We start from the raw sequence: 26030 nt of genomic DNA, 5'->3' as shown, positions 1-26030 counted from the left end.
ACATTTTTAAAAAATCTAAATGTTCAGTGCTCCGTATTTACTTTTTCATTTTTTACATATCCATTTTACTTCCTGTTTACAAACCACAGGGTAGAAACATGATTAATACATTAATTTGAAAATATCAGAGAAGTTGTTCTATAATTATGGTAATAATATTACTTTGTCATGTGCCTTGATAATAATTATTATGTGAAGAATACACTGCACACATACTGGAGTGTGTTATTGATATATGGAGAATAAGCTTTTGGAGCACATTTACATTTGTATCCATCTTGACATTCTGCTGAAGGTATTAAAATGTTCTTCTGCTAGGTTGATCCTTTTAAGACTGAAACTGAAGACAAATTATTCATCACCATGAACACTGGAAGCCAAAAATACAGTATATTGGAAAGGTTGGAATATTGGGGAAGGGATCAATTTTGTTTTTAACTGCACCACTGACAGTCTTTGAGGATCGTTGTTGTTCAAGTATTTCAGGACATACATGAGGCATATCAGTTCTTGAAGAAAGGAAATATAAGCAATTTACCTGTTAGTTTTCTTTCCAGAATGCCATACTTTTAAATAGATAAATTCAATGTTTGTTTGAGAAGTCTGAAGGGTTTTATGAACAGGTTCAGTCATTTATTGTAAATCGCTTGAATTTAAAGTCAAGTATTTAACACACTGTAAGTGTTTTGAACAGGAGAGCCCTCATACATCTAGCTGTAAAAAAAGAAATCTGAATAAAAGCAAAATAACATTGAAAGTGAAGTTAAATAAAGTGTAGAGCAATGAAACCTGGTACTGTAGGTAGAGGAACCGTACAAGAGAAAAACAAACAAACAAAAAAAAACAATTATAGGATGACTGCTATTCATTTGGGGAGGCACTGGAGGTAATGCCTCAAAATATTAACTGTTGATTTTGGACAGGACTTCATAGCAGCAGGTAAAGTAAACACATCACAAACCACTGTATAAAGTTCAAAATAGGTGTGTGTGTGTGTGTGTTTCAACTCTGAACAATATTAAAACTGTAAGGAGATAGCACCTATTCCCAATAGGAACATTTTTAATTAAAGACAAAGATAGCACACCACAATTTTTCCCATTGATAACGAGATTGCCACGAAGGTCTAAGAGTGTTTCTATGAAAGCAAAATACAGCATTTAAAGTAATTTGTTTATTTAGCAGACGCCTTTATCCAAGGTGACTTACAGAGGCGAGGGTGTGTGAACTATGCATCAGCTGCAGAATCACTTAGAACAACATCTCACCCGAAAGATGGAGCACCAGGAGGTTAAGTGACTTGCTCAGGGTCACACAGTGAGTCAGTGAGTGAGTTGGGATTTGAAGCGGGGACCTCCTAGTTGCAAGCCCTTTTCTTTAACCACTGGACCACATCACCTCTAAAGTAATTAACATGCCATCCATAAACACAATACATTTCCATTTCACATTTTTCTTGGATTCTCGTCAATTCAGGGGGGTTATGTCCTTGATCAGCTCTTGTAATTAACTTCCTTTTGTGGGTTGCCTGGCCCTTTTGTTTATGTATTATTTTGTCTTTATTATAATGTATATATGTGTGTTGTGCTCTGTATTATTATTATTACTTTTGTGTAAATATAAGTATGTATTATTGTCCATTAGTGGTACTGTTGTTATTTGAATTGGCAAGGATGTTGTTCCCATCATAACTGAACGCTGAAAGAATGTAGCAGGTGGTTAGGAGTTAATTGATTGTCAATTGTCTAGTTAACTCCTAGCCACCTGGTATATAAGGACCCAGCTCCACCTGTGTAAGATTGGAGTGGTTTGGAGACACAGGGAGTAAGTTTGTTGATTGCTACCTGTAATATTGTATATGTAGGTACTCCTGGTATGCATTTATTTATGTTTTCCCGCATTCCTGCCTTTTCTGTACTGCTTTCCTGTAACCTGACGTCACACACATCACCACATCAGCCACCCTGTCACACATCCCTACCCTGAAACTCTGCTTGGAACAAAACGTACAGTATTAACTACCCAATCTAGTACTTGCCAAAGACTGCCAATAGCAATGTCTCTCTGAGAATCAACATGGCAAGATCTTAAGGGCTCTCCTTCCTTTTAAGCTTCTGATATCCTAGGATAGGAGGCCAATATCCAGGAGAGATACATTTTCCCTAGTATCTGTGTGGAAAGTAATGGTATACAAAACAATGAAAAATCAGAACCATTCTACTTATGTACAAGTCATTGTGCAATTATTTCAAGCAATTACTGCTTCCAATCTGTCAACCTAGATGCTGGCTGTCAGCTGGAAAACAACACATGCGTATTACTTCTCTGCACCAATCAGTTTTTGCCAGCAGATGTCTTTTAAGAAGGCTTTAATAGGCAATGCATGGCCCTTCTGGAGAAGAATAACAATCAAAACATTTCTAAGGCTTGGGTTTTGACCAGCAGCTTTTTTGGAACCATAAAAAGGCTCTGGGCATTAACAGTGGCCTGACACGCAAAGAAGATTAGAGAGCAAGAGATATATTATGCGAGAGGGAAGAGTTCTCACTTTTAGGTCCCTAGCACTGCTGCTACAATTATTCACCCCACAGAGCATTCATGACATGATGGCACTGATTGCTGAGGCGATGGCTCACAGATCAAACGGTTTGTCCTCGACATGCGCCTAAAATACTCTCCAGCAGTAGAAGAGAAGTCCTTCCTGAGCCAATCAGCAAAGTAGTCACCCGTTTGGAGAATAATCCTATTCACTAGTGTATGAAATGGGAAGGCGGGTTATAAAATTGTGATGGATGGTTCACTTAATGGCACCTCACTGGAAAATGTGTATATGTAACCAAATCTTTTTTTTTTCTCACAGCAGAGCATGTCTTTCTCATTGGCTTGGGTATATGCATTTACTTGCCTGTCTAGGTTGTATTTTTACTATAGTATAATAAGGGCTATCAAATTGCAGTTAACTTCAATTAACGTGTTCATTTTTTGGGAGATACGTTTTTTTAACGCACATTAATCACACTCCTGTTTTGTCCCTCTAGCGTACCGTAATTTATTTCCTGTGGGACCATTTTAATACACTTAAGTTGCATGCCAGGATTGAACGAGTGTAGTCATTGTTTGAATATAAATTTAGTCACAGAACTGCATTATGTAGCAAAGTATAGAAAGAGGGTTACATAATTCCATTAAAAAGTGAAAAAACAAAACAAAAACAAAACTTGTTTTTAACATATTTGATGAACAGGCACAAAACATCTGTTAAGATTCCAAATCCATCTGTATTTTAATTTGTGAACGCTCTTTTTGTCATGCAATTGTTATGGCCTAGTGGAGCATAAATTATTTATATACTGAGGAGAATAAATTGTATATATATATAATATCTATATATATTATTATATATATGTATATATATATATATATATATATATATATATATATATATATATATATATATATATATATATATATATATATATATATATATATATGTTTTTTACCTACAGGAACTGCTGAATTTATCCTGAAATCATGTGAATCACTACAATTTAACACAGGTGGAGGCCACTTAACTTGGTGTGTGATTTTGAAGGCGATTGGTTACACCTGAGCTAATTTAGGATTGCTATTACAAGGGGGGTGGATACTTATCCAACCAAGCTATTTCAGTTTTTATTTTTAATTAATTTTCTTCATATTTCTAGAATATTTTTTTCACTTGGAAGTTGTGGGGTAGGATATGTAGATAAATGAAAAAAAAAAAAAAAAAATAAAAAATATATATATACACACACACACACACACTGTGTACTACAGACCCAACTATAGTGGAAAATTATATGCCTCATGGGACTACTATTGTTACCTCCAGCGGCTTCGGGCATTATAGCCCCCTGTTGGTAACAATATTCTTCCATCGGGTCAATCATTTTTTACTATAGCCCTCCTGTCCAGTCTATATTTGGATATTGTACTATCCAAAAGCATTTTACACAACATATGCATGTAACTACATATAGTGTTTTGTTTTGTTTTGTTTTCCAATAAATGACAGTAAAATATCACAGTGTATTCACCCATATTACATTTTTTTTTCAGTGTGTGAAATGGAAAGCTGGGTTATAAAAATGTGATGGATGATTTAGGTAGCTCTATTCAGCTGTAAGCAATAAACGCTGAGCTCTGCAGAAAGTACTAAAGGCAAAAACGCAAGTGATTTACTTGCAATTTAAAGCACATGAGATTTGTGATGCATGAGACCCTGATGTCCATCACGTCTCTTCTGTAACAGAAAACAATATTTGGGTGAAAAATGGCACATTTAATTTCAAAATCTAAGGAGGACGTTTTTTTTTTTTTTTCTCAGCACTGGAGCTGTTTTTCTTGTGAATTGCAGCTTGCTGTTAAAGATATACAAGTCATTCCAATGTTTAACTGTGCTGGCCATCAATGGAACTTTGTACCTTATGATATGTGCTCCCCAGGAATACATCAAGGGAATGTAATGTAGACTGGTGACATCATATGAATACGTGGGTGATATTATTTGTTCAGACTTGAACAGTACATACCCAACTGCATTAATAAATCTGAAGTGAACATTTGAGTACCAATATGTGCAGACCTTAAAAAGTTACTTCAGATCTCCAAACTGTTCATTCTAAGTGGCATGGAACTGTCCCAAGTAATATTGAAATAATATATAATGAGGGCTCCGAAATATGATAAGATACCTTGGGGGATATGTCACCCAAAACAGCCAAAGTATTCAGAACACAGGGAACCTTGATTTCCTCTGCATCCTTCTGCAAGAGAGCTTTGAAAAAAGTACCCTCAACTTCCACTGCAAATGACAGCTGTGCAGGCAGGGTGACACATCAGGTTTGTCGTACAACAAGAGCTCAGCTTTTTTTTTTTTTTTTTTTTTTACCATGGAAAGGGACACAGATCTGGAAAATAATTCCTATGTCTAAAATTAATGCATTTTCTTTCAGCATTTTCTTTTTGTCATGCATGTCAAATCCATGGTTGTAATGTCTATTTCTGTAGGACAGTGGATCCCATCAATGCCATCACTATCTGATTCTGCCCCCTACTTCAGAAGCACTTTCAAATTGGGGAAGGATCGGGTAATTGACAATGTGATCCCTAGAAATCAAAATAATAAAAAAAGAAAATGCTCCTGGCTGCTAGGGAAATGCACTGGGACTAAACTCCTGTGTTACAGAGAAAACGCAAGTGAGAATATTTAGGTCACAGACCAACAAAAAAAATAAAAAGTGATACATCAGACTGGAAGTTAAAGTGGGTGGAACAAGACAATTGTGCATGTGGAAATTACTCTGCAGACAAATGTGTGATCGATCGAATTCAATTGGAAAAGGCCGCTCAACAAGCTAGGTCTTACATAACTTCCAGTGACGGCCTTTTGGGATAACTGTATATCTTCAGTAAAAAAAAGAACCCGCATAAAGAGATAGTCTTGGATACACATCCTTCAAACCCGAACAGGCTTTAACAGCAAACTTTAAATTCGCGCACGTTGAGAGAGGATCATTTCCTTCAAGAACTTACTATTTTGCTGCATCATGCTACATTTAAAGCATGTACTGTATTCTTTATCTACGGATGTACTAAGTCCCAGACCCACTGCAGTAGCGTAAATGGTGTGCTCTTAAATCTAAGCATTAAATAACTAACACACTGATTTTTCAATGGTTTTATTAAATGTGTACACTTGCTATCTACACCCTCAATCTGGTGAATAATACAAGGATACAGCACAGCAATGCAATACTCATATTGTTATGGTTCTAAAGTCTTAGTCTAAAACAGTGCTATACATGGAAAACAGGCCTCCTTTGGCTTGTGTTTTGTTTAAAACTAAAATGTTCCATTAAAATTACCTGTACTTCACCTTGTTGGTTCAGTAATTTTGTCTTCTCCGTGACCAGCATGCCGCTTGTAGGAGTACCAATGTGGTTGCATTGTTATTAAAAATAACGCTGTAGTTATTTTATTAATTCTTATTTCAGTCGAACTCTACCAGTTGTACCGAGTTTGTACAGTACTGTATACTGTAATTGATTCATTCAGTACAGTTCTTTACTGTATACATGTTAATGTCATGGATCATTGCACCCACGGTTAACTCAACACCTCAGTCAACACTAAATGGCATTCCTGTGTGATGAGTGTGTGTGTGTGTGTGTATATATATCTATATATATAAACTTGGGGCCGTGGCAATTTGCATAAAGTGCCATTGTAGATCATAAACATGTACTACCCAATTTGTAAGTTTTTACTAAATTAAGAGTTCCTACAATTAACCTAGAACAGTGGCTAGTGTTAATGTTACATGTTTCCTGAACCTATAGGTAACATCAGTCATGTCACTGTTATGAATTAGCAAGACACTGATTTGTCATCCATGTTGGACTGCAGCTGCAAATAATCCCCTGAGCCCATACCCACTCCCCTGCCAGGGGGCTGGCAGAGTGAGCCCATCCAGCAGTGAGCAGCTGGCAGGATGCTGGGATCTCCAACAAAACATGTTCCAAAGACATCTCACAGGCACTGGTCCAAGTATGCGCCTGCTTAGTATTCCAGATCCCCGTGCAATTCCATGCTTGTTTCTTCATTGGAATACATTTCAATATCCTTTAAATGGATTCATGATGGCAAAGTGGTAATTTGGTAATGGGTGCAGAACGGTAGTAAATAAACCATTATTTACGTACACTGCATTTTTATTGGCCGCTAGTCCCACTTTATGGCCATTAAACATAGTTTGCTTGCGCAAAACACAGATTCTGACAGCAATATCGGTGTTTTGCAGTTGTAAATCACTTTGGATATATCTTTACATCAGTCGCTTAGTAGCATGGTAGTGTGGTCATTTTATATTTTCTAAGAAATTAATTATATTTACAAAATTACATAATTTGAGAAAAATTGTGTTTTGAACTAGACAAAGTATGTGAGAAACGGGTGACTATAGTGCTTTTAAAAAATATAATTGAATTTTTGTGAATGAGTTTTCGTGTTGCTGAAGGTTAGTGCATGCCATGTCCTTTATTAAATCTAACAGAAAAATCGGAGAAAACATGCAAAATGCAACCCGTGAGTTAAACCTGATCGGTTTAGCTGGATGGCAAGTAGTAAACCAGAGCAGCATATCTGGCAAGGTAAGAAATAAATAACACTGTCATTAGGTTTGTAATGGCATGTTTAGCATTAAGCCTGCTTGGCAGATCATTCCTTGCTTTGTAGATTGCATCTTGTTCTGCATGGTCTTTCAATAGAGCAAATGTACATTATTGGAAAAGGGGCAGTAATCTACCCTCTAATATGCAAATATATCTGGGAATGCTGTTTATTCAGATTACATAAAACAGAGTATGGATGTCAAGGGCTCTTCCTTTTTAGTGTCTAACCAATAATAAATGGCTGCATCCTGCATTTCCACTGCAGTCTCCTATCACACCATCATTTAACAAGGTAACAGCAAATACTAGTGGAAAATGAGTACTATTTTAATCAGTGTATGTTAGCTGGCAGGGGAACATTACTTCGTATAGGGATCCAGCCCAAGTGCTTTCAATATAAAGACAGGTAAATACATTGGTAATGAAATAAAGTGTTATTTAGAGGTGCCATTCCACAGGCTGTTGATAACTTGTACTTACCCAAGGCTAACACATTCCCACCACGTTTCAAAATGACTGCTTCGGGGGAGTGAACTTTGTCTGTTAAAGTTCTGCTTGAGCAGGTCCTGTCTCAAGGGCCTACTTTACCCACTGAACTAGACCTTTTAACACAAACTAACTCAACAAGAGCAACCGTCTTTTGGAAATGGAAGCACACAAAATAGCAGCGTTTAAGACAGTTGAGTTGATAAATTGCTCCTTTGTTATTTATTAGTTAATCCCAGTGGCATAGAGGCTCTGCATCTTTGTGGGTTATGTATGGACTTGTTTGCTTTTTTTTTATTTATTAGGCACTGTCCATGGTCAGCACATGTATTAGATCTCAATGCAAAAAAATAGAAAGACCTTCAAAGAAAAGGACAACATGATCAGTTACAATGTCAGAAAGTAAACATTGTCAAAAGGGTGTTCTAATCGAATGGGAGCTGGTTGCTAGATTTTTTTTTTCTTTCCTTTATTTTTACATCTAGGCATAGTCAAGCCTCCTAACCCACTGGGCATCAATGTGCAATGCCACAGGCAACGCAATAAAAGCCATATGGGTAATTGAAAAATACATATGGTAACTAGCAAATGAAACAACCAGATCGAAAAAGTCTGTTCTGATTAATTTGAGAGGTAAAAGCAGGGTTTGTGATTTTAGAATGGAATTTAGTAATAAAAGAAAGAACTTACTAAATCTTTAGGTGATTATATCTGTCTGGCAGTGACTGTTGCAAATCTCAGTTAGCAGTGTGTTATTACGTATGTGCTGCTTGCTGTAAAATTACCAGAAACGAGGGGGATTTAGGTGGATTTTTACTTTAGGTAGCGTAGCAATCTCTGGGCCAGAAGTTCCTGGGTATAATCTGGGCCTACTCACGCTACCAACACCCTAGCATGGTGTGTGAAGTTGCTGTGTGTTTGGAGAGGCTTACTTTTAGGTAAGACATAAAACTGCCGCCCCGTCTCCTTAGCACCTGTCTGCGGAGAGCGGGAGCGTTGACCCGTGCCCTGAACAAATTCTCCACAGAAGCTTTACTTTCCTGTCCCGTTGTGAGGACATGGCCTCTGTGGAAGCATGCCATTAGGGCCAATAGATATTCGCTATATAAGTATACTCAAATAAATAAACTCTCCTCCCCATGTTTGTAAATCAAAGAAGATTTCATGTTAATTCTCAGAATTAATAGTTTATATAGTAGAATCTCATACATAATGCTTTCTAATTTTTTAAAAGGGCTGACTGGATGCTTGGGACTCAGCCAATCCTGGGGCTGTTCAACAGAATTCTGTATCAAAGTCTTGGCTTGAACACCCTCTGACTCAGACCTGGCCCTGCCCCTGTTTGCGCATCTTTTCATACTGGGAATAGCTTAACTGTTTATGGAGACTGAGGCTGCATTAAGGCTGGAGTTTTTTTCAACATGTCCAGATGTGGCAATGTGTATGACAATAATGAAGTGTTAATACCTGTAGTAATTGGTCACTACAACTGTGTTTTAACCCTGTTGATCTATGGGAAATAAGCTACTGTTATCTAGGATACAGTATACACCATCTGGGATGTATAAACCAAGTTTAAAACCTCACAAAGGTAATTCACAATAAAACGTGTTTGCCTTTTATAATTAAAAGATGTATGTTGACTGACTATTATTGCAACTACTCTGGACCAGATAACTAGTAGCAGCTTTACCTCAATGTGTGTAATACACTCAGATGGTAATTAACATAATTTCTAGTAGGTATAATACTAGGATAAAAAATTTGCATTGCAGCTACTTAACATTATTGTTGAATTATGCACATTGCTTATGGTGAATAACACTTAAGCAAGCTTACAATATATATATGCATATCAATCGTCTGATAGTCATACAAAATTCGATCTTCTTTGTACAAAGTGTTTTAAATACATTAAAGAAATCGAGCCAGTCTTACATTAGCCATGTCCTCATTGATGCAACAGTGTTGGGTACAGCCCAAAAGACAAGGCAGGGTTGGGTAAGATTAGTTAACTCTCAATTCATTTTGCTTACGTTTAAGCTTTTACAAGCTTTATACATTTTACAAAAACGACACGAAAAAAAGTTTGGAAAAATACTGCGCTTTTGGACAACAGTTAGCATTTTACAAAGGTTTGGTGTAGTTTAGTTTGCAATTTGTCACATTTGGGTGAGTCCCCTCCTAAATGTCTAAATTGAATTGATTTGGGTCAATCACTTTGAATGTTTAGGGTGCTGGTGTGGTTTAGGATTGTTGGTCAAGCTAGTGTTACATAGGGGTTTGATATTACAGTAGCATAGTAGAAATACAGTGCTAGAGCAGGACAAGATACAATTATGTTAAATAGAGGGTATATTAATAGTCTAGTTGTTCAAGGATTAAACTGTATACAATACTATAGTATTGTGTCACTGCTCCCTCCCTTATAAGTTGTGTTGAAGTTTCAGAAAATGTGTCTTGGTAGTTGGGTTGCTTAATTGAAAACAAAAAAAGCAAACTTCATAATAGGATTCCTTTTCTTAGTCCAGAGCCAAATAAATGACACAATATAATCCTTATCATGTCATGTATATTTTACAGAACCTTGTATAGGTTCTGTAAAATATACATGACATGATAAGGATTATATTGTGTCATTTATTTTCAGTTGAAACCTGGTGAAATCTGATTGCGCTTTGTTAAGTCAGTTCATTCTGCAGACAAAAACAGGGACTAAAAAGCACAAATGACGAATTAGATTAGACTCATGCAAGGAGAGCTTATCTGATGTCCTTACCTCTGTCCTATATCTCCACTTAATTTCCAACTGTGTCCTCTGACCATGGTTGTTGTACTTCTCTTAAAGTATTGGTTAGGGTTAACTCCTGTTAAGATTTTAAAGACTTCAGTGAAGGCCCCCTAATTCTTCTTTGTTCTGGTTGCTCTTCATTGGATTCTCCATGGTTCTTTGGTGACCACAATTAGATACAGACCCTAAGTGCGGTCTCACCAGTGGATTATACAACCTCATCATGACCCCCTTGACTTTGTGCGCTACACTTTTTTGGATAGATGCCCATTCTGCTTTTCTTTTTGATTGCTTACCCACACTGTCTGGTTGCTGTCAGTGATAAGTCTATTACAAAACCAAGCTCTTTCTCTTGCTGGGCCTGTTCTAGTACTGTATTCGTCATTTGGGGATTTGTGTGACCAGCGTGTAACACTTTTACATATGTTGACAATCATTTTAATTTGCCACATTTCTGCCCAGTTCTGTAGGGAGATCTAAATCTTTTTGGATTTCCTGGGTTGTTGAAAGCCCCCAAGCTTTGTATCATCTGCAAATCTGACAAGCTTGTTAATGTTATTTGCTTAAGGGCAGTATTGATATGGCTTGGTTGATAAGTTTTCATCATTGTAAACATTAAAGGCAAAAAATATTTGAGTTTGCATTGTGGATGGAGGCTCTGCTCAGCCTTTAGCATCACAGTGCCCCAATCACTGTTTCTGTTGCAGAGTGGTTGCTTAGCAACATCAAACATGCCAATTTAAATAGTGGCAATTACCTTTGTTTTTTGGGGGGGGGCGGGGGAATAATAAACTAACTAAAACTTTTCTACCTAGACTACTGTGTTTGTGTTGGCTAAAATCTATAGTCATTATAAAAGTTGAACTTGTAGTTTTGTGCTCTTATAAGGGGGGAAAAAAGTTGTTTAATCGTATTTTAAAGCATGTACCTATATTTAAGGCAAACTTTCCCAGGAGAGTTGTATTTGTATATTCTCTAAGAGGCAACATGGGAACAAAAAAAGCTGGGAAGCCTATTAGTGTGAACTGACATTATTCCAAACAGCATTTGTACAATAGTCAAGCTGATCTGAATTGCCTATGCAGCTGGGGAGAGATGATTAACTGGTTTCCATTCAAAATATTCACAAATGACTGGCACTCATCCATTAGTCAGGCATGCTCACACACTGGGATGCAGCTGCCAAAGCATGTCTGGCTTCGCTGCACGGAGCACATAGAACAAATTTTAGCAGTGAGTCAAAATTAACACCTTCTGTTCAAAGACATTAAGGCTAGTTATTTTAAGAGGCTTAAAATATAGTTTTGGGGAGACATTTGTTGAAAGCTAAATGTGTGAGGGGGTTATGGGAAGATAAAAGAGCAATGCTAGCTATATATATATATATATATATATATAATCTATATATAGATGTGTGTGTGTGTATATAGTATATATATATATATATATATATATATATGTACGTATGTGTGTGTGTGTGTGTGTGTGTGTGTGTGTGTGTGTGTGTGTATATATATATATATATATATATATATATATATATATATATATATATATATATATATAGCATTGCCTCTGCTCTTGACCTGCTTATGCTCAACAAACACAATTTATATAATGTTCTTGCAGTTTCGAAATGTAATTTAAATGATGCAAAGCCAATATAGTTAAGTGCGGCAATATGTAAAGACACACATTTAGTTAAGTTAATTGTAAGCCCTGAAATTGGCATTTTCTGACAGGCGAATTGCAAGAATTTTATAGTCTCCTTCTTCTTATGTGACCTGAGCCCTTCACATAACTGATGCTGCTCATGACAGCACGACATCCTGGAACTGATGGGTTGTGACAGTCATTAAGTGTGCACCTGCAGATGATTGAGGAAGGTGCCAGCTGTCAATACACAGTGCCAAAGTAAAATACCTGTGGAGAAAAATATCTGCATTCACAAGATACTGTAAACTTTCATAGACCCGTTTTAATGTTTTTTATATTTCCATGCATAAAGAAATAAGTGTTGACATTCAGTCCTATTCATTCACCTTTGAGTGCCCGTCTTGATTAGATTGTTAAGTTAACTATTAGGAGTTAGGAGGTTTGGTGGTCCACTGACTCACTGTGTGTGACCCTGAGCAAGTCACTTAACCTCCTTGTGCTTCGTCTTTTGGATGATACATAAAGCCAAGGTCTTATTGTAAGTGACTCTGCAGCAGCAGTTGTTGATGCATAGTTCACCCCCTAGTCTCTGGAAGTCGCTTTGGATAAAAGTGTCTGCTAATTGACTAATTAATAATAATAATAATTAATAACTACAGCAGCTTCATGAGACTGCCATTTAGCACTGCCTTGAAGCTAAAGTTGGTCCCTTTGCAGTCATACTCATATTTGCATGCAGCAAACAGTGATTACCATATCTTAGAAACAAAACATTGATCTGGATTTTTCAAATAGAGCTTATGGCAGCTCTTTTTATGTTGGGTTATATTCATATGCAGCCCAAGGCATTTACTGGCATGCTAATGAATGTGGTCGACAGAATCGTAAATGGAAATTGCTGGTGTAAAGAAAACATAAAGTGAATGAAGAATAAAATAAATTAATCAATCTTTTGTTTGTTTTTTTTAAGGACCAGAAAATTGATTTTGAAGTCCCACTGTACTTCCCCACATTTAATGAATTTATAACTGATCGGTTTTAAATTATATGTATGAAGTAAGACTGTCACATAAAAAAAAAGAAGAAAAAAATTGCTGTAACGACAGCGTTCAAACAGTGCGCGAGGCCGTCACAAGCAAAAAAAACATAATATATATATATATATATATATATATATATATATATATATATATATATATATATATATATATATATATTAAAATAATATATATATATATTATTATAAATTAGACCTACAGAATCTGGGATTAAGCATTACTTCACATTTAGTAGTACATAACAAAAAGTTATTTCTACAGATTATTTTTTTGGGGATACACATTTGGAAAAATGCTTGGCTAATTTGAACTCTGTGTTAAGCCTGTCCCATCTGGCACTTTTACTTACATCAGTGCTTCCACAGTATAAATGATGCTGACCATCATTATAAGCAATTTACAAAATAAAGAAAATAAAAAAATGAGTACTATTTCTTTCCAAATAGATAGGAAATAAACAATTCAAAATTTTGAATGTTAAAAAAACAAGCAAGGCAACCTCCATTTTAACATTCAACAGCTGAGTCTTAGATCATTAATGTGGCAGGAAGAAACGCCTAACCGCACATAAATGCCTGTGTGCGGCATGGACAGCTTGATCAAGAGGGTGCCTATTATTGTAAATGTAAATCCTTATACTTTATTAACAATAAATTATTGTGCTAAAAACATTTTGGTTCTTCACTTTTTTTGCATTAATGCATTGCATCACTGTGACAGGGTCTTATTCGGGTCACGTGTGTGGGTAGCCGCTGTTCAAGCACACAGAGAGACAGACCTGGTGTTGATGTTGAAACGCCGGCACAGGCGCGCAGGGTTTATTATCAAACAAACAGAAAAACGAACGTAAAATAAAGGTGGACATGTGATGTTACCAGCGATGGTAACGCACAGAGGACTAGTACATCAAGCTGTACAAAAAAGCGCAAAATAAAACACAGTACAACAAACTATAAATCAAAATGTGCCGTGAAAACGGCAGACCTTGCAGCAGCAGCGACCACAGCGATCACATGCTTTTATACTGACGCTCCGCTGAGACACGCCCACCCGTCTGCAGGAACAGCTGATTGCTTTCAGCTGCTGCTCCACGCAGATGGGTAATCGTCCCCAGCGGAGCGCCACAGCAGCTAAACAATTAATTAAATAAATATTAACAATTAACACAGAAACATACAATAAACTACATATTTCCATGTGCAAGGCTTACGCTTTGCCACAACTACATATATATATATAATATATATATATATATATATATATATATATATATATATATATATATATATATTATATATATATATAATATGAACATAATTGCAATATTGTATTTAACATCATGTAATCAAAGAAACTACAAAATGATTTTGAAAAGTCTACCGGAAGCCAATAGTAGTACAGTATTTAGAAATGTCAGTTTGTTTAATTTTTGTAGTTTTGCATTAGTATATAGAAAAATTAAATCGGTATGTAGTTCAATATGTTAATGTAACATATTGAATTACAATCAAACTAGTTTGACATTTGCTGTCTATGCTACAATAGAGTGGTATAAAGAGCAACAGTGATAGGAGGTACAGTAGTGTGGGGACTGCAGTTTTAACAAAGGAAGCCTTTCAGGCCACACACAGTTAGATATAATTCTACCCTATGACGCCGAACCAGTGCAATCAGCTGTTCAGACGTTACATATTGCAGGATGACAGCTGCATCTTATAACACCTTCCGCTCAGACTGCCAGACTCCAACGTACCATTGCACTGTTGGTACAGCTCCTAAGCTGGAGTGCCAGCACAGCACAAAACAGCACTTATTTCATCTGAGTTCTGTAGGATCTGCTGTAAAACTTGACTTGTATGCTAAACCACAAAAAAGGGTGGGTGGAGTCTGAATGTAAAACACCTTCCCAAATACAACACAGGAGATCAGTTGAGCAGAAAATCCTGCACAGGGAGCTTCCCACAGTTTTAAAGAAACTCCAGTGTTTCATGAACAAGAGCACAAAAAAAGTCACTATTGACCCCTTGAGGAAGTTTCCCCCTGCTCTTTTTTATAGAGGTGAAAGCACCTTTTACATGGTGCTGACTTAGGTTATTACTATCATATTAGCTGCACTGCCAGGTACTAATCGTTTGAATAAATAATGGATTGGCTCCACATGCCAGTCCCTGCTCCCTTTTAAATCGATGGAGAGCAACATTGACATCTTGGTTGTTCTAAACCCATCAGGAAAGAAATTATGCATTGCCGCCAGAGCTGTACAGTGTCTCCTGTGCCATTTAGGGGTTACTGCCGTGCATAACCTTGACTTCTAACCAAGCCAGTCCAACTACTTCACAGTTGCTGAACTGCCATCATTAAACAGAGAGTCATCAGGACTTACTGTAGAACCCTGCTTGACTAACCAGTTGAACTCTGCGTTATCTCCAATTTGAGTCCGCAATGCATGCCTATTTTTTACTTTTTTTCAATTGCCGTATAACACACTGCTGTTTTTAACAGGCATGGGTTGCATCTCTTATATAACATGCATTTCTTTTATAATATACGATCCTTGTATAAAGAATACCCTTTGTATCGTATTAAAAACATGCTTGGGTCGATATTACCAACATACATAGACCTTTGCATCTGATAACCCTGTTATCTATAACCTGAAGATGTTAAGCAGAGTTTCTGTTACCGGAATTATCTAATTATGTGCGCTTTTACAAATTTTAGGAGAATATGTGCATGTTATTGGTTAACTATTAACACACACTGATTGTTCTAACATTTGTAAAAGGGTATGCACACTAATCAGATAATTACGGTAACCCGTGTTACGGTAACCAGGTTGTGTGACTTGCTAGTCTGAATAGTTAGCAACATCCTACAAAAATGCCTGCTGCATTTTTAGTTTAGCAGTTGTATATCTGCCTAAAATATAAATAAAACTGAATCAGTTTGAAACCGCATCAGGGCTTTCTCATGCTGCACTCCATCAAGAAGTACAGATGTTATTAAAACCTATGGGGTTTGTGGGTTGTGTGCCCCCACTCACAATAGCACTGTTAAAGAAAATGCACTTTGAAGTTCTGCTGGAGCAGGTCTGAAAGGGTCAGTTTAAGAACTAGCCTTTCCTCCACAGGTATATACAACAAGCAGTTACTCTAGTTACCGAAAGAGCTTTTTTTGTGTGGGATTTGATGTGCAGTAAGCCCTGACTTTTTCTTAAATGCTTTGAACAACCATTACACTGTGATTTGAAGGAACTGTTAGTGACCCTGCCTGCCTTTGTTTATTTTTGTACTTAGCACAGCAACTAGACTGGCAACATTCAGAACTAGTGCCCAAGCTTTTTAGATTTAGTCTGGCCTTGCATCGCACAGATAGAGCTGTTTTTTATTAATAATAATAATAATAATAATAATAATAATAATAATAATAATAATAATAATATAAACTTTGTTATAATGTAGTGAGTTTACTGTAATCGTGTACATATACTGGATTTTAATTAGACCAGATTGAGAGTCCTTATTTTCTGTGAAGTTAATGCATGTGCTGCGTAAGAATGGGTTTATATTCCATAGGAAAAAGGTATTGAATGGTACTCCTCCCCTCTTCCATGGCACATAATGTTTGCTGTGAATTAATATACATGCCAATAGATATAGATACAGAAAGTCTCATGGTAAACACCAGTGGTGAAGTCAAGCCGGAACGCCATTCCAATACTTTTTCTATAGGAGTAACTTAAGAATCTTTACCGATTTGTTATGAAAATGCTTATATAATGCTTGACCGCTCTACTTTGGGTGCCTGGGCACCAATGAAGCGATAGCTTTTCCATGGAGACATTAAATTAGTCTTTCTGCGTCTTGCCACTTGGAACAACATACCAGTTTTGGTGGTACACTCCGAATCAGAGTCTCTGATAACCGATGTGTATTTTAAATGTTTGCAGTGTCAAGAGTCACACATCTCCCACACAATTGTCTGATTCAGTCAGTCATCCTTGTGATACCTTGAAGAGAACGTTAGGAACTTCTACTCCAAACTACAGTACTATTTTAAGAAGGCTAACACTTTTTTTTAAAGTACAAATGCTGACGAAGAAGACAGCAAAGTGCATCCTACTGTAGACATAAACTCAGGTTTAAAGCAGCTTTTTATATCAATCAGTGCAGAGACCCGGAGATTGGAATGAACTACTGCCCTTGCAACTGGCTTAGTGTGGCACTTGGTGCCCTGTGGGTAACATTGTAAATGTGCAGGGAAAAGGGTGTATAAGGTATGTGACTCGTACTTTTATTAGACACAGAGCTAGAGAAAAAAGACAGGGGGATGACGTGATATACTAATATACTAGTTCTGATGATCGAAAGTAACGGAAAAAAAACATGCACGATAAAAATGGCCCCAAAAAAACCAAACCACCAAACACTTCATTTACCCACTTTAGATGCTTTCAAAACAAGCCAAATTTGGCAGCACCGATCAAGAGGGAGTAGCTTAAAAGCCTTATGCAAGACGCCTGCATTACTGTACCTATTATGTGTTACCTCAGGTTTAATGTACAAATGAAATGTGAATTTGTTTAAGAAAAATCAATATTTGAATTGGCGTTCCAGTAATTTCAGATTTAGGACTATACCACTGGTTAACACAAAGGTGGAAATACTCGGTGATATTATTGGAAAGCTTAGGGTTCAGTTCCATTCTTATGCAGATGATAAACAGATCTATTTAAAAATACATTCTAACACTGCCACAGTCCTATCTGTTTGTTTGGCAGATATTCAATATCTGATATTCAATACTGGGTTATCATGCTGTTTTGGTATCTGCCTTGTAGATGCCTAATTGCTGGTCTGCAGCTTAGGTGTTCAACTTGACTCAAAGCTTTTATTTGAAAAACACATCTCTTCAGTGGTAAAGACAGGGTTTTATTATTTAAAGAAAATTACCAGACTCTGTCGTTTTCTGCCCTCTGGGGATGCTGAGCTTCTCGTTCATGCATTTGTTACATCTTGGTTGGGTTATTGTAATGCTCTTTTTGTTAATCTTCCTGTTCACTGTTTGCAGATGGTGCAAAATGCAGCAGCAATGATTCTTATCGGTACCAAGCAGACAGAATACATTACTCCGGTCCTTAAATTGGCTTTCCACGTTTCCTTTAAAATATTATTGTTGACCTACAAGGCTTTGCATGGTCAGGGTCCTAGTTATATAATGGACCTTCTTAGCCCTGTCATCGCTGGAAGGCAGCTTAGATCCTGTAACTCTGGATTGTTAAAATGCATAGTTCCAAAACGTGTTACGCTGAGAGGGCTTAGTTTCAGCTGTGTTGCTCCTTTTCTTTGGAACTCACTACCAACTTCCATTAGAGAATCCACATTTTAAAATACCCTTACGACGTACTTATTCCTTGCTATATATATTTTTAACTCTTTGACTCTACTGCAGTCTGCACTGTTTATTATAATATACTGTACTTTTATGATTATCTATTTTATCTCTATATTTGTCTATTATATGATTAACTTGTTATTGGCTGTGTTTTGTAACGTTTGTTTTTGATTGTTTTGTTTATAATAAAATAAAGCAAAAAAAGCAAATCTTAAAGGAGAGAACTTGTGACATTTCAATCTTGCCCCCAAACAACCTATTAGGAGACAAATGTTCAAAACAACACATTTCACAGCTGATGTGCATATATTTTTGCTTTCTGTTATTTGATAGACGTTTAAAGTTCATTAGTGCCCCCTGGTGGAGTTACAAGGTACTGATTTGTTGGCTCTCGTCTCGTAATGTAAATGTTTTCTTAGTTTTATCAATACTTTACATGCAAGGTGCTAATCATGACTTTTACCTGGCACAACAGGGTAATACATTTTAGATACAACCATAGTGTTCAAGAACTGGATATAATAACAAAGCCTGTGTTTGGTGACACGCTGACAGGACGTTGAGTAAACATTACTGAAAAGTGCCCTTTTACTTAAAAGTATTCGCCTAATATAAAGGAAATGCAGGGCTCTACGTTTAGATGTTTAACTACTGGCCCTTCGGGCCACTGAGCTCATATTTTTACTGACCCGGATGCAATTTTATCTGGATCTGGGCCTAATATATATATAGACTCTTAAATAGACCGGGATATATATATATATATATATATATTATATATATATATATATATATATTCATGTTTTATCTGGCCCAATATATTTATATATTTTTTCATGATGGTTTTTATTTTCAGTATGTTTCTAACTGTGTATGGAAACCAAAGAGGCCACGTCTCAAAAGAAAGTGGCTAAACAAAGCCTTAAAATATATGTTACTTCAGCCATTAAGCATGTATATAGCAAGTGCTAAAAGACGTATGGTAATCCAAACGCGGGTAACATTGAAATTAGAAAGGGTTAACGTTTGATGAATATAAAGACATATTAAATGTTAAGCACAACAACGCAGTAACTATAAGAAAAGGCAAGATACTTGGAGTTGGAAAGTAGTCATTTTTTAACTCTGTAGTTCAATGTAAAGCATCTACTGTTGAGTTTCTGTGAATGGGTGGAATAACGGCAGCATTTGCACTGACCATTAAAAGTACAACCAAGTATCCTTGTTTTGAATTAATTACAGGTTGTTGAATAAACAATGTGACTTGACTTCGATTCATCTGATGTCAGTACTTGATGTATAGTTGTAATTAGTAATGTTAAACTATTGTAATGGTGGAATGTATTTCTATCTTGGTCAGGTTACAATATTTACGCTAAGAGTATGTTATATATTATTTGTTGGTTTGCGCAATATTATGCTACTGTTGCTTTAATTGGAAGAGATACGCGCTGTGACGTTGCTGCTTATTGAGTTCTGTGTGTTTTAATTCAGTAAACAAAAGAAAACAAACTTGTGCCTAAGGAAATAGGGTACAGAGCGAAGAAATCTCGTCTTGGACATTGTTTGTACACTTTGTGAACCCGGATAAACTTTACCGGCTTACACTGTTATGCTGTCTGTTTAGTGCACACGCATTTGCCTTTTATCTTGGTAGTGTAAGGGACCAGAGTTCGGGTATTCGAATACACAGGAAAGTTGCACCCTGTGTATTCAAATACGAAATTCCCATCCCTATAATAATAAACACTATTAAAACAATATTCATAACACAAAATAATAACAATCCTTCTCAGAGCGTTGTCTCTTGTGTAGCCTCTCCCAAGTCAGCGCCAATCTTGCTGAGTGATACCAGCGAGTCCTGGAAAGATTCTGAACGGCATTTTTGACCTGAACACATCGGATCCCAAATCGGAAAGTTAGACAATTCGAATGCGTATGTGGGTATCCATCGGGACATCGTACCGTGAGACTGGATAAGATGTAAACGAAATTTTTAATTCACAACAATTGAAGCTGCTGTTTTATGTTTTAAGTCTGGGAACTTACTCCAAACAAGGCAGAACGTTACTTTTTTTCCCCCTGTCATAATGAAGCCTCCACTCTAAATGTTCGTCTTCATTTTGTTTTTCATTATTACATTCTTTATGATGTATTGATTTCAGCGCTTTCCTTTTGGCTTATTGGTTGCTTAGTTGTAGAAAACACGATTTGTAATAGTTTTGCAGCGGGAACGAGTACCACCAACACACCACATAAGTACGCAGTCTCAGATTCTGACTGTACAACAAATATGAAGGGCGGCCGGAAAGTTATGATTAGTTCGTTGTTATTTTTTTTTTTTTTTTTTTTTTTTTTTTTAATGGTTTGTAAATTGATTTTCAGCTTTTTGACACACTGGCCCGTTTTCCTGGATTCATGAAACGGAAGCCACATGCACTATATATATATATATATATATATATATATATATATATATATATATATATATATATATATATATAATCATACTAGTTAAATGTAACCTGCCCAGTCCGGCCTGTGGTGCTTCCTACCTACCGGCCAAACTGTGCTCTTAACTGGCCCCGGGCAACCGGGCCATGGTTAATGTTGAGCCCTGAAATGGGACACAGAACAACCCTGTAATTGGTGTTCAAGTGAAAATCTTACTTTACTTACACTTTACTGCTCCAGATAAAATGCTGTAGATAGAGAAACAGCTGATTTGTTAATTAGATGGATGGACAGAATGTTTCAATGTAAGAAAACATGCAAAACTATTTTCTTGAAAACTTGTTTTCTTAAAAAAATTGGTTCAAGGCAACAGATAGGCATGGTTTTGCCTCAGTCCTGACCTTAGCCAGAGACTCAAGCTTTGTAAGAGTGTGCCAACTAACCATTTTGATCTCAACTTGGAGTTTAATTAGTGCTCAAACCTTAGTCTGCCACCTCTGAGATTCCAAACAGAAAGAGAGAGGAGGGGGGGTCAAAAGTGTAAACTCTCTTTAGAAATCCTATATTCATCCAATAGGAAACATTGATAATATTGTTACTATAGTATTGACAACTAATAATATTGTGCGTCTTATTGCAGTCATATTGTATCCTGATTTATCTAACTTGGCCTCAATGTGTCAGGTTGGCATTTAGTGTCCCAGGAAGGCATTTTCCTCAAAACTGTGAAGATCCAGGGAAAACAGGGACAGGTGGCAACCCCCCTCAAACCCAGCAAACCAAAGTCAAACCAAGGAGTAATCCAGACCACAACCACAGTTCCACAGAGATCACAGTGTTGCTCATCTTGCTGATATCAGATTAAAGCTACATTGGTAGTGCTTTGAAAGAGCAGCCCCATTTTGCTGGTGTCCAAGCTACGATAGATCACATTACTCATTCCTATCTGCAGTACTTTGTCATCCTATGCACACTATTTATCACACCTCTTCATATCCTTTTGTCATCTTTGCTTTGTGAAGAGGGTGGAAGGCATATATTATTTGTTTATCAGCTGTCTGCATTATTTAGAGGTATAGGTTTGTTTCAGAATTTGATCTTTCCTGTAGCAGTCGTGGCTATTGGAGGCACGATTTGGGGCGCTCTTCCTTTGGTTAACCTTCCCAGTTCCATATTTGCTGAACTGTACAAGCTTGTGGAGTTAGTCTATATCAGGGGTCTCCAACTCTGGTCCTGGACAGCCACTATCCAGCAGGTTTTATAGGTGTCTTTACCTGAACACCTGCTAATCTTCACTAATTAAGCCAATAACTGGTTCAATTAAGTAACTGAGATTGATTGAAATGAAAACCAGCAGCTAAGGTAGCTCTCCAGGCCCCCTGGTCTATAGAGACCTGTTATCTTCGACGCCCACCCTTGACGTGTACAGATCTTGTTTCCATGGAATCTTTGCAACCTAATAACTGATCAAAATCATAATGCTTCCTTTTCCTGAACAGCTTCATGATGCTGCCTACAGTCCAAGCTGCTTTAGGTCCATGTAATGCAGCTCAGTTTTATACTATTGTGAATAGTACTCTGAGTAGTCGCTACTGTATGTACAGCATTCAGGTTTTTGCAAGTGACCTTTAAGAGAACAGGGCTTTTGCAACAGTTGCATCGTGTGAGAGATAAAACATTGCACATGTCAGTTGTGACTGCAGTATTGTATGAAGCAAATACTGTTTACAAATGGGCATCTAAAATGGTAACGCATGTAACACTGATACGCATGTACACAATCGTACCAAAAAAAAATTAAATAGTAGTACATTTAGGCAATTATTTTGGCTAGAAGTCTTTATTAATGTTGTAATGTGCTGTAATTATTAAACGTTATAATTAGAACATGTAAAGACATTTTGTTGAAACACTTGTCTTACTATAGTTCCTTAAGAACTTCTGCATATTTTTTTCTATTGAGTTTTTAAACCAGGGCCCTTTTGCCATGTTGTTAGCATGTTTTACACCAGCTGAGAAGGTATGGTTTCAACATTCTTTACAGTAGGCATTGTTAGTAAGTTTAAGGTAAGGTGCATAGTTTGTGCCTGTGTTACTGCTTAACTGTATTTGCTGGCGAGGGAGTTGCAATTAGTTTTTTTTTTCTTCTAATTATCATTTAATTATTTTTCTTGACCCCGACTAAGACTTAAAGGGTACCTATTTTGAGGCAGGGTAAAAAGTCTAATTAAAAAGGTATTAGCTCATAATTGTTTATTAGTGAAAATGAGTGAACAGCATTGGCACTGGGACATGCAGAGGGTATTTGAAACAACAGGGAACTGCATGATTAGAAGACTAGTCTGAAAGAATATTGCCGCTGACCCTTCCCTGATGTGAATGAAGTCACTACAGTCGTAGCTGTGCCATCCTTCAGAGGAACTTATAGGTTCATTTACGGTTGACCACCTACCGTATTAGATGTCCCTCACTGCTATTAATTTTCACATTACTTTACCAGCAGTTTCATTACTGTAAGCCGCACATAATTTTCTGTCTGACAGAGAATGCAGCTGTTAGATTATGGATTTCTTTGTTAGGTTCAGAGAGTAGGCTGTGGCATATAATGTGAAATTACTCAGTGAGCAGTGCCTAATATGAAGTGTACATATTACAAAGGCCAGATGAGACAGCGTTTTACATCTATCACTATTGTTCAATAAGAGTTAGGATGAAGCGAGACAATTTTGGAGTGAACTGTACACAGGCTTTCTGAAACATACAGTACTTGTATATTTTTATATTAGTTTTGGGCAATGGTGTCACCATTTCTTAAATTAGTTTTAAAGAACTACTAAATAACAAAACAAATAAATACCATAAATAAAATAAAAATTCAATTTCCATTTTAATTCAAACCATTTGATTGGCTTCCAGGGATGCATTGTTTTTGTTCCCAAAAACTCCCATTTATAGTTAAGATTGAGACATTGGTACAAACTCCCTGTTTGGGAGCTCTATTTGGGTTTACCTAGAATCATTTCTAATATCTGCATGTTCAGTGATTTGCATTACAGATGAATTACTTCACCCTATGGGATGAGCAGATGTTTAAAACAAGTGTGCTATATTTTAAGTATCTAATGAAAAGTCAAATGAAACATAGATAGATTCTGAATAGGCTGCTCAGATGCATTGTGTCGTCAAGCAAAGATAGATGCTTCATGTTGAAATCATTTCACTGCCTGTGAATCTCAGGGAATTAAATTTGGCAATGGCTGTGCAAGGCTGATTTATTCTCTGAGCTTACAGGAAAGGTTGGGGCTGTAGCTGCGGTTAACATTAACATTTTCAGTGCTTTTAAAAAATAAAAAATTTTTATTTTTATTTTTTTTTTTCCCCCATTTTCTCTTCCAGGAAGTCCTGCTAATCTGACGTGTCGGGCCTTTTTTGGCTACAGTGGAGACGTAAGCCCTTTAATTTACTGGATGAAAGGGGAGAAGTTTATTGAAGATCTAGATGAAAGTCGGGTTCGAGAAAGCGACATCAGGTAAAATAAATAAGTAAATAAAATAAAATCCAAACCATAATTGGATTCCCTGTTGAAGAAAAAAAAATGCATTAACCTTAGCAGCCCTCTGTGGAGATGTTATTGTTTTTTGCCAGTGGAAAAGTACCCTGAGTGACAGTATTTTTTGTCTTATTGTTTGATTAAAGGCGCTCCAAATAAAGAAAAGAAAGATCTATTGAATTTGTCTGACAGACTGGTTTAGTCTTGTAAGGTAAATGAAAAGTAAGTCTTTGAGTAAATTATTTGAAAACTTTGTTTGCTACAGGTGTCAGGGTATTGTTTTATATTTCATTTTTTATTCACTTTGCATTAGGATAGCAGAAATCGCTTTTAATCAAATATATTGATGTCACAAAGATTCAGCCCAGACTGAGATAATTTAGAGCCTGTTAAGTGTAACCTATAGCTCCAGATTTGTTTATAGACAGGTATATGCTTTCCCATTTTTTTCGTTACAGATTCAACACACATACACACACACACACACACACTTCATCTGAATTTCAGACATTTTGAGATATGTATTACTTTAAAACATTACTAAAACCAATTAAAACTCATGCAAGATCGCAGAAGTTTATAATATTATAATCTTTTCAGTGGGTTATAATTAGGGCTTCAGATTTTCTGTGTCTTCCTCTGACTTTTCTACTCTCCTTTAAAAATTCAATTGATACCTGTTAAGCCATTCATGTATCTCAATCACTATCAATTGAATTCTTAAAGGAGAGTAGAAAAGTCTAAGTAAAACACAGAAAATCAGAAGCCCTGGTTATAATTAGGGACCTGTGAAATTCACTGGAGAATTAAAACGACAGTCCTAAACCTCCAGATGTGTGTGTAGCCACTCCAGCTAAACTGATCTAAAGAATAATAATTAAGGAATCAACACATTAAAAAATACCCCCTAATTACGAGGGACAATTACGGCCTTTCTAGAAATTGATGTGTTTAAAGTAAAAGCTTACCTGGAGACTTGCTGTTTTAGAAAACATGGATGCACCAACAAGATCAAAAAACATTTCTTTGAGAGACTGCACCTGGTGTCTCAACTCCCCCTGATTGCAGTGCATGGTAAGGGACTAGTGGATCTTATACAGTGGTTTGAAAACTGTGACATTGGAGTTCATCAGACGTATAATCGTTGCAGAATTAATAAATACATACTGAGCACTGGCAGAAGAGTTGCACAGCACTGATGCCAGTATAAATAAACAGTGTGTTAAAGCTTTCCACAAAGTTTATGAAAAATGCACGCACTACTGCAACCCTGATCATTGCAGAGTAAAAGCATGTTTTATTCAACCAGCTCACAGGTTTCTGACCCACAACAATTTGTAGTTTGGATAAAGAAACCCTCCCGTTAGATTCTATTCCAGGGTTTTATGCTTACTGTAAATAAAATGGAAGGATATTGGCTATATGCAAAA

At 36.6% G+C, this 26030-nt stretch overlaps 1 protein-coding gene across 1 annotated transcript in view; it reads left to right on the top strand.

Annotated features, from left to right (window-relative positions):
- The window catches only part of LOC121321095 (interleukin-1 receptor accessory protein-like 1), a 203406-nt gene that overhangs the window by 148522 nt on the left and 28854 nt on the right, over positions 1 to 26030 (top strand). The window contains exon 6 of the mRNA XM_041260002.1: positions 24447 to 24579. Coding sequence (XP_041115936.1) covers positions 24447 to 24579 — 133 coding nt within the window. The remainder of the gene's footprint in view (positions 1 to 24446; positions 24580 to 26030) is intronic.

This window comes from Polyodon spathula, chromosome 9 (genome assembly GCF_017654505.1).
Source record: "Polyodon spathula isolate WHYD16114869_AA chromosome 9, ASM1765450v1, whole genome shotgun sequence".
Lineage (NCBI taxonomy): Eukaryota > Metazoa > Chordata > Actinopteri > Acipenseriformes > Polyodontidae > Polyodon > Polyodon spathula.
Note: the sequence above shows the minus strand (reverse complement) of the source record. Positions and strands in the feature narration are given on the sequence as shown.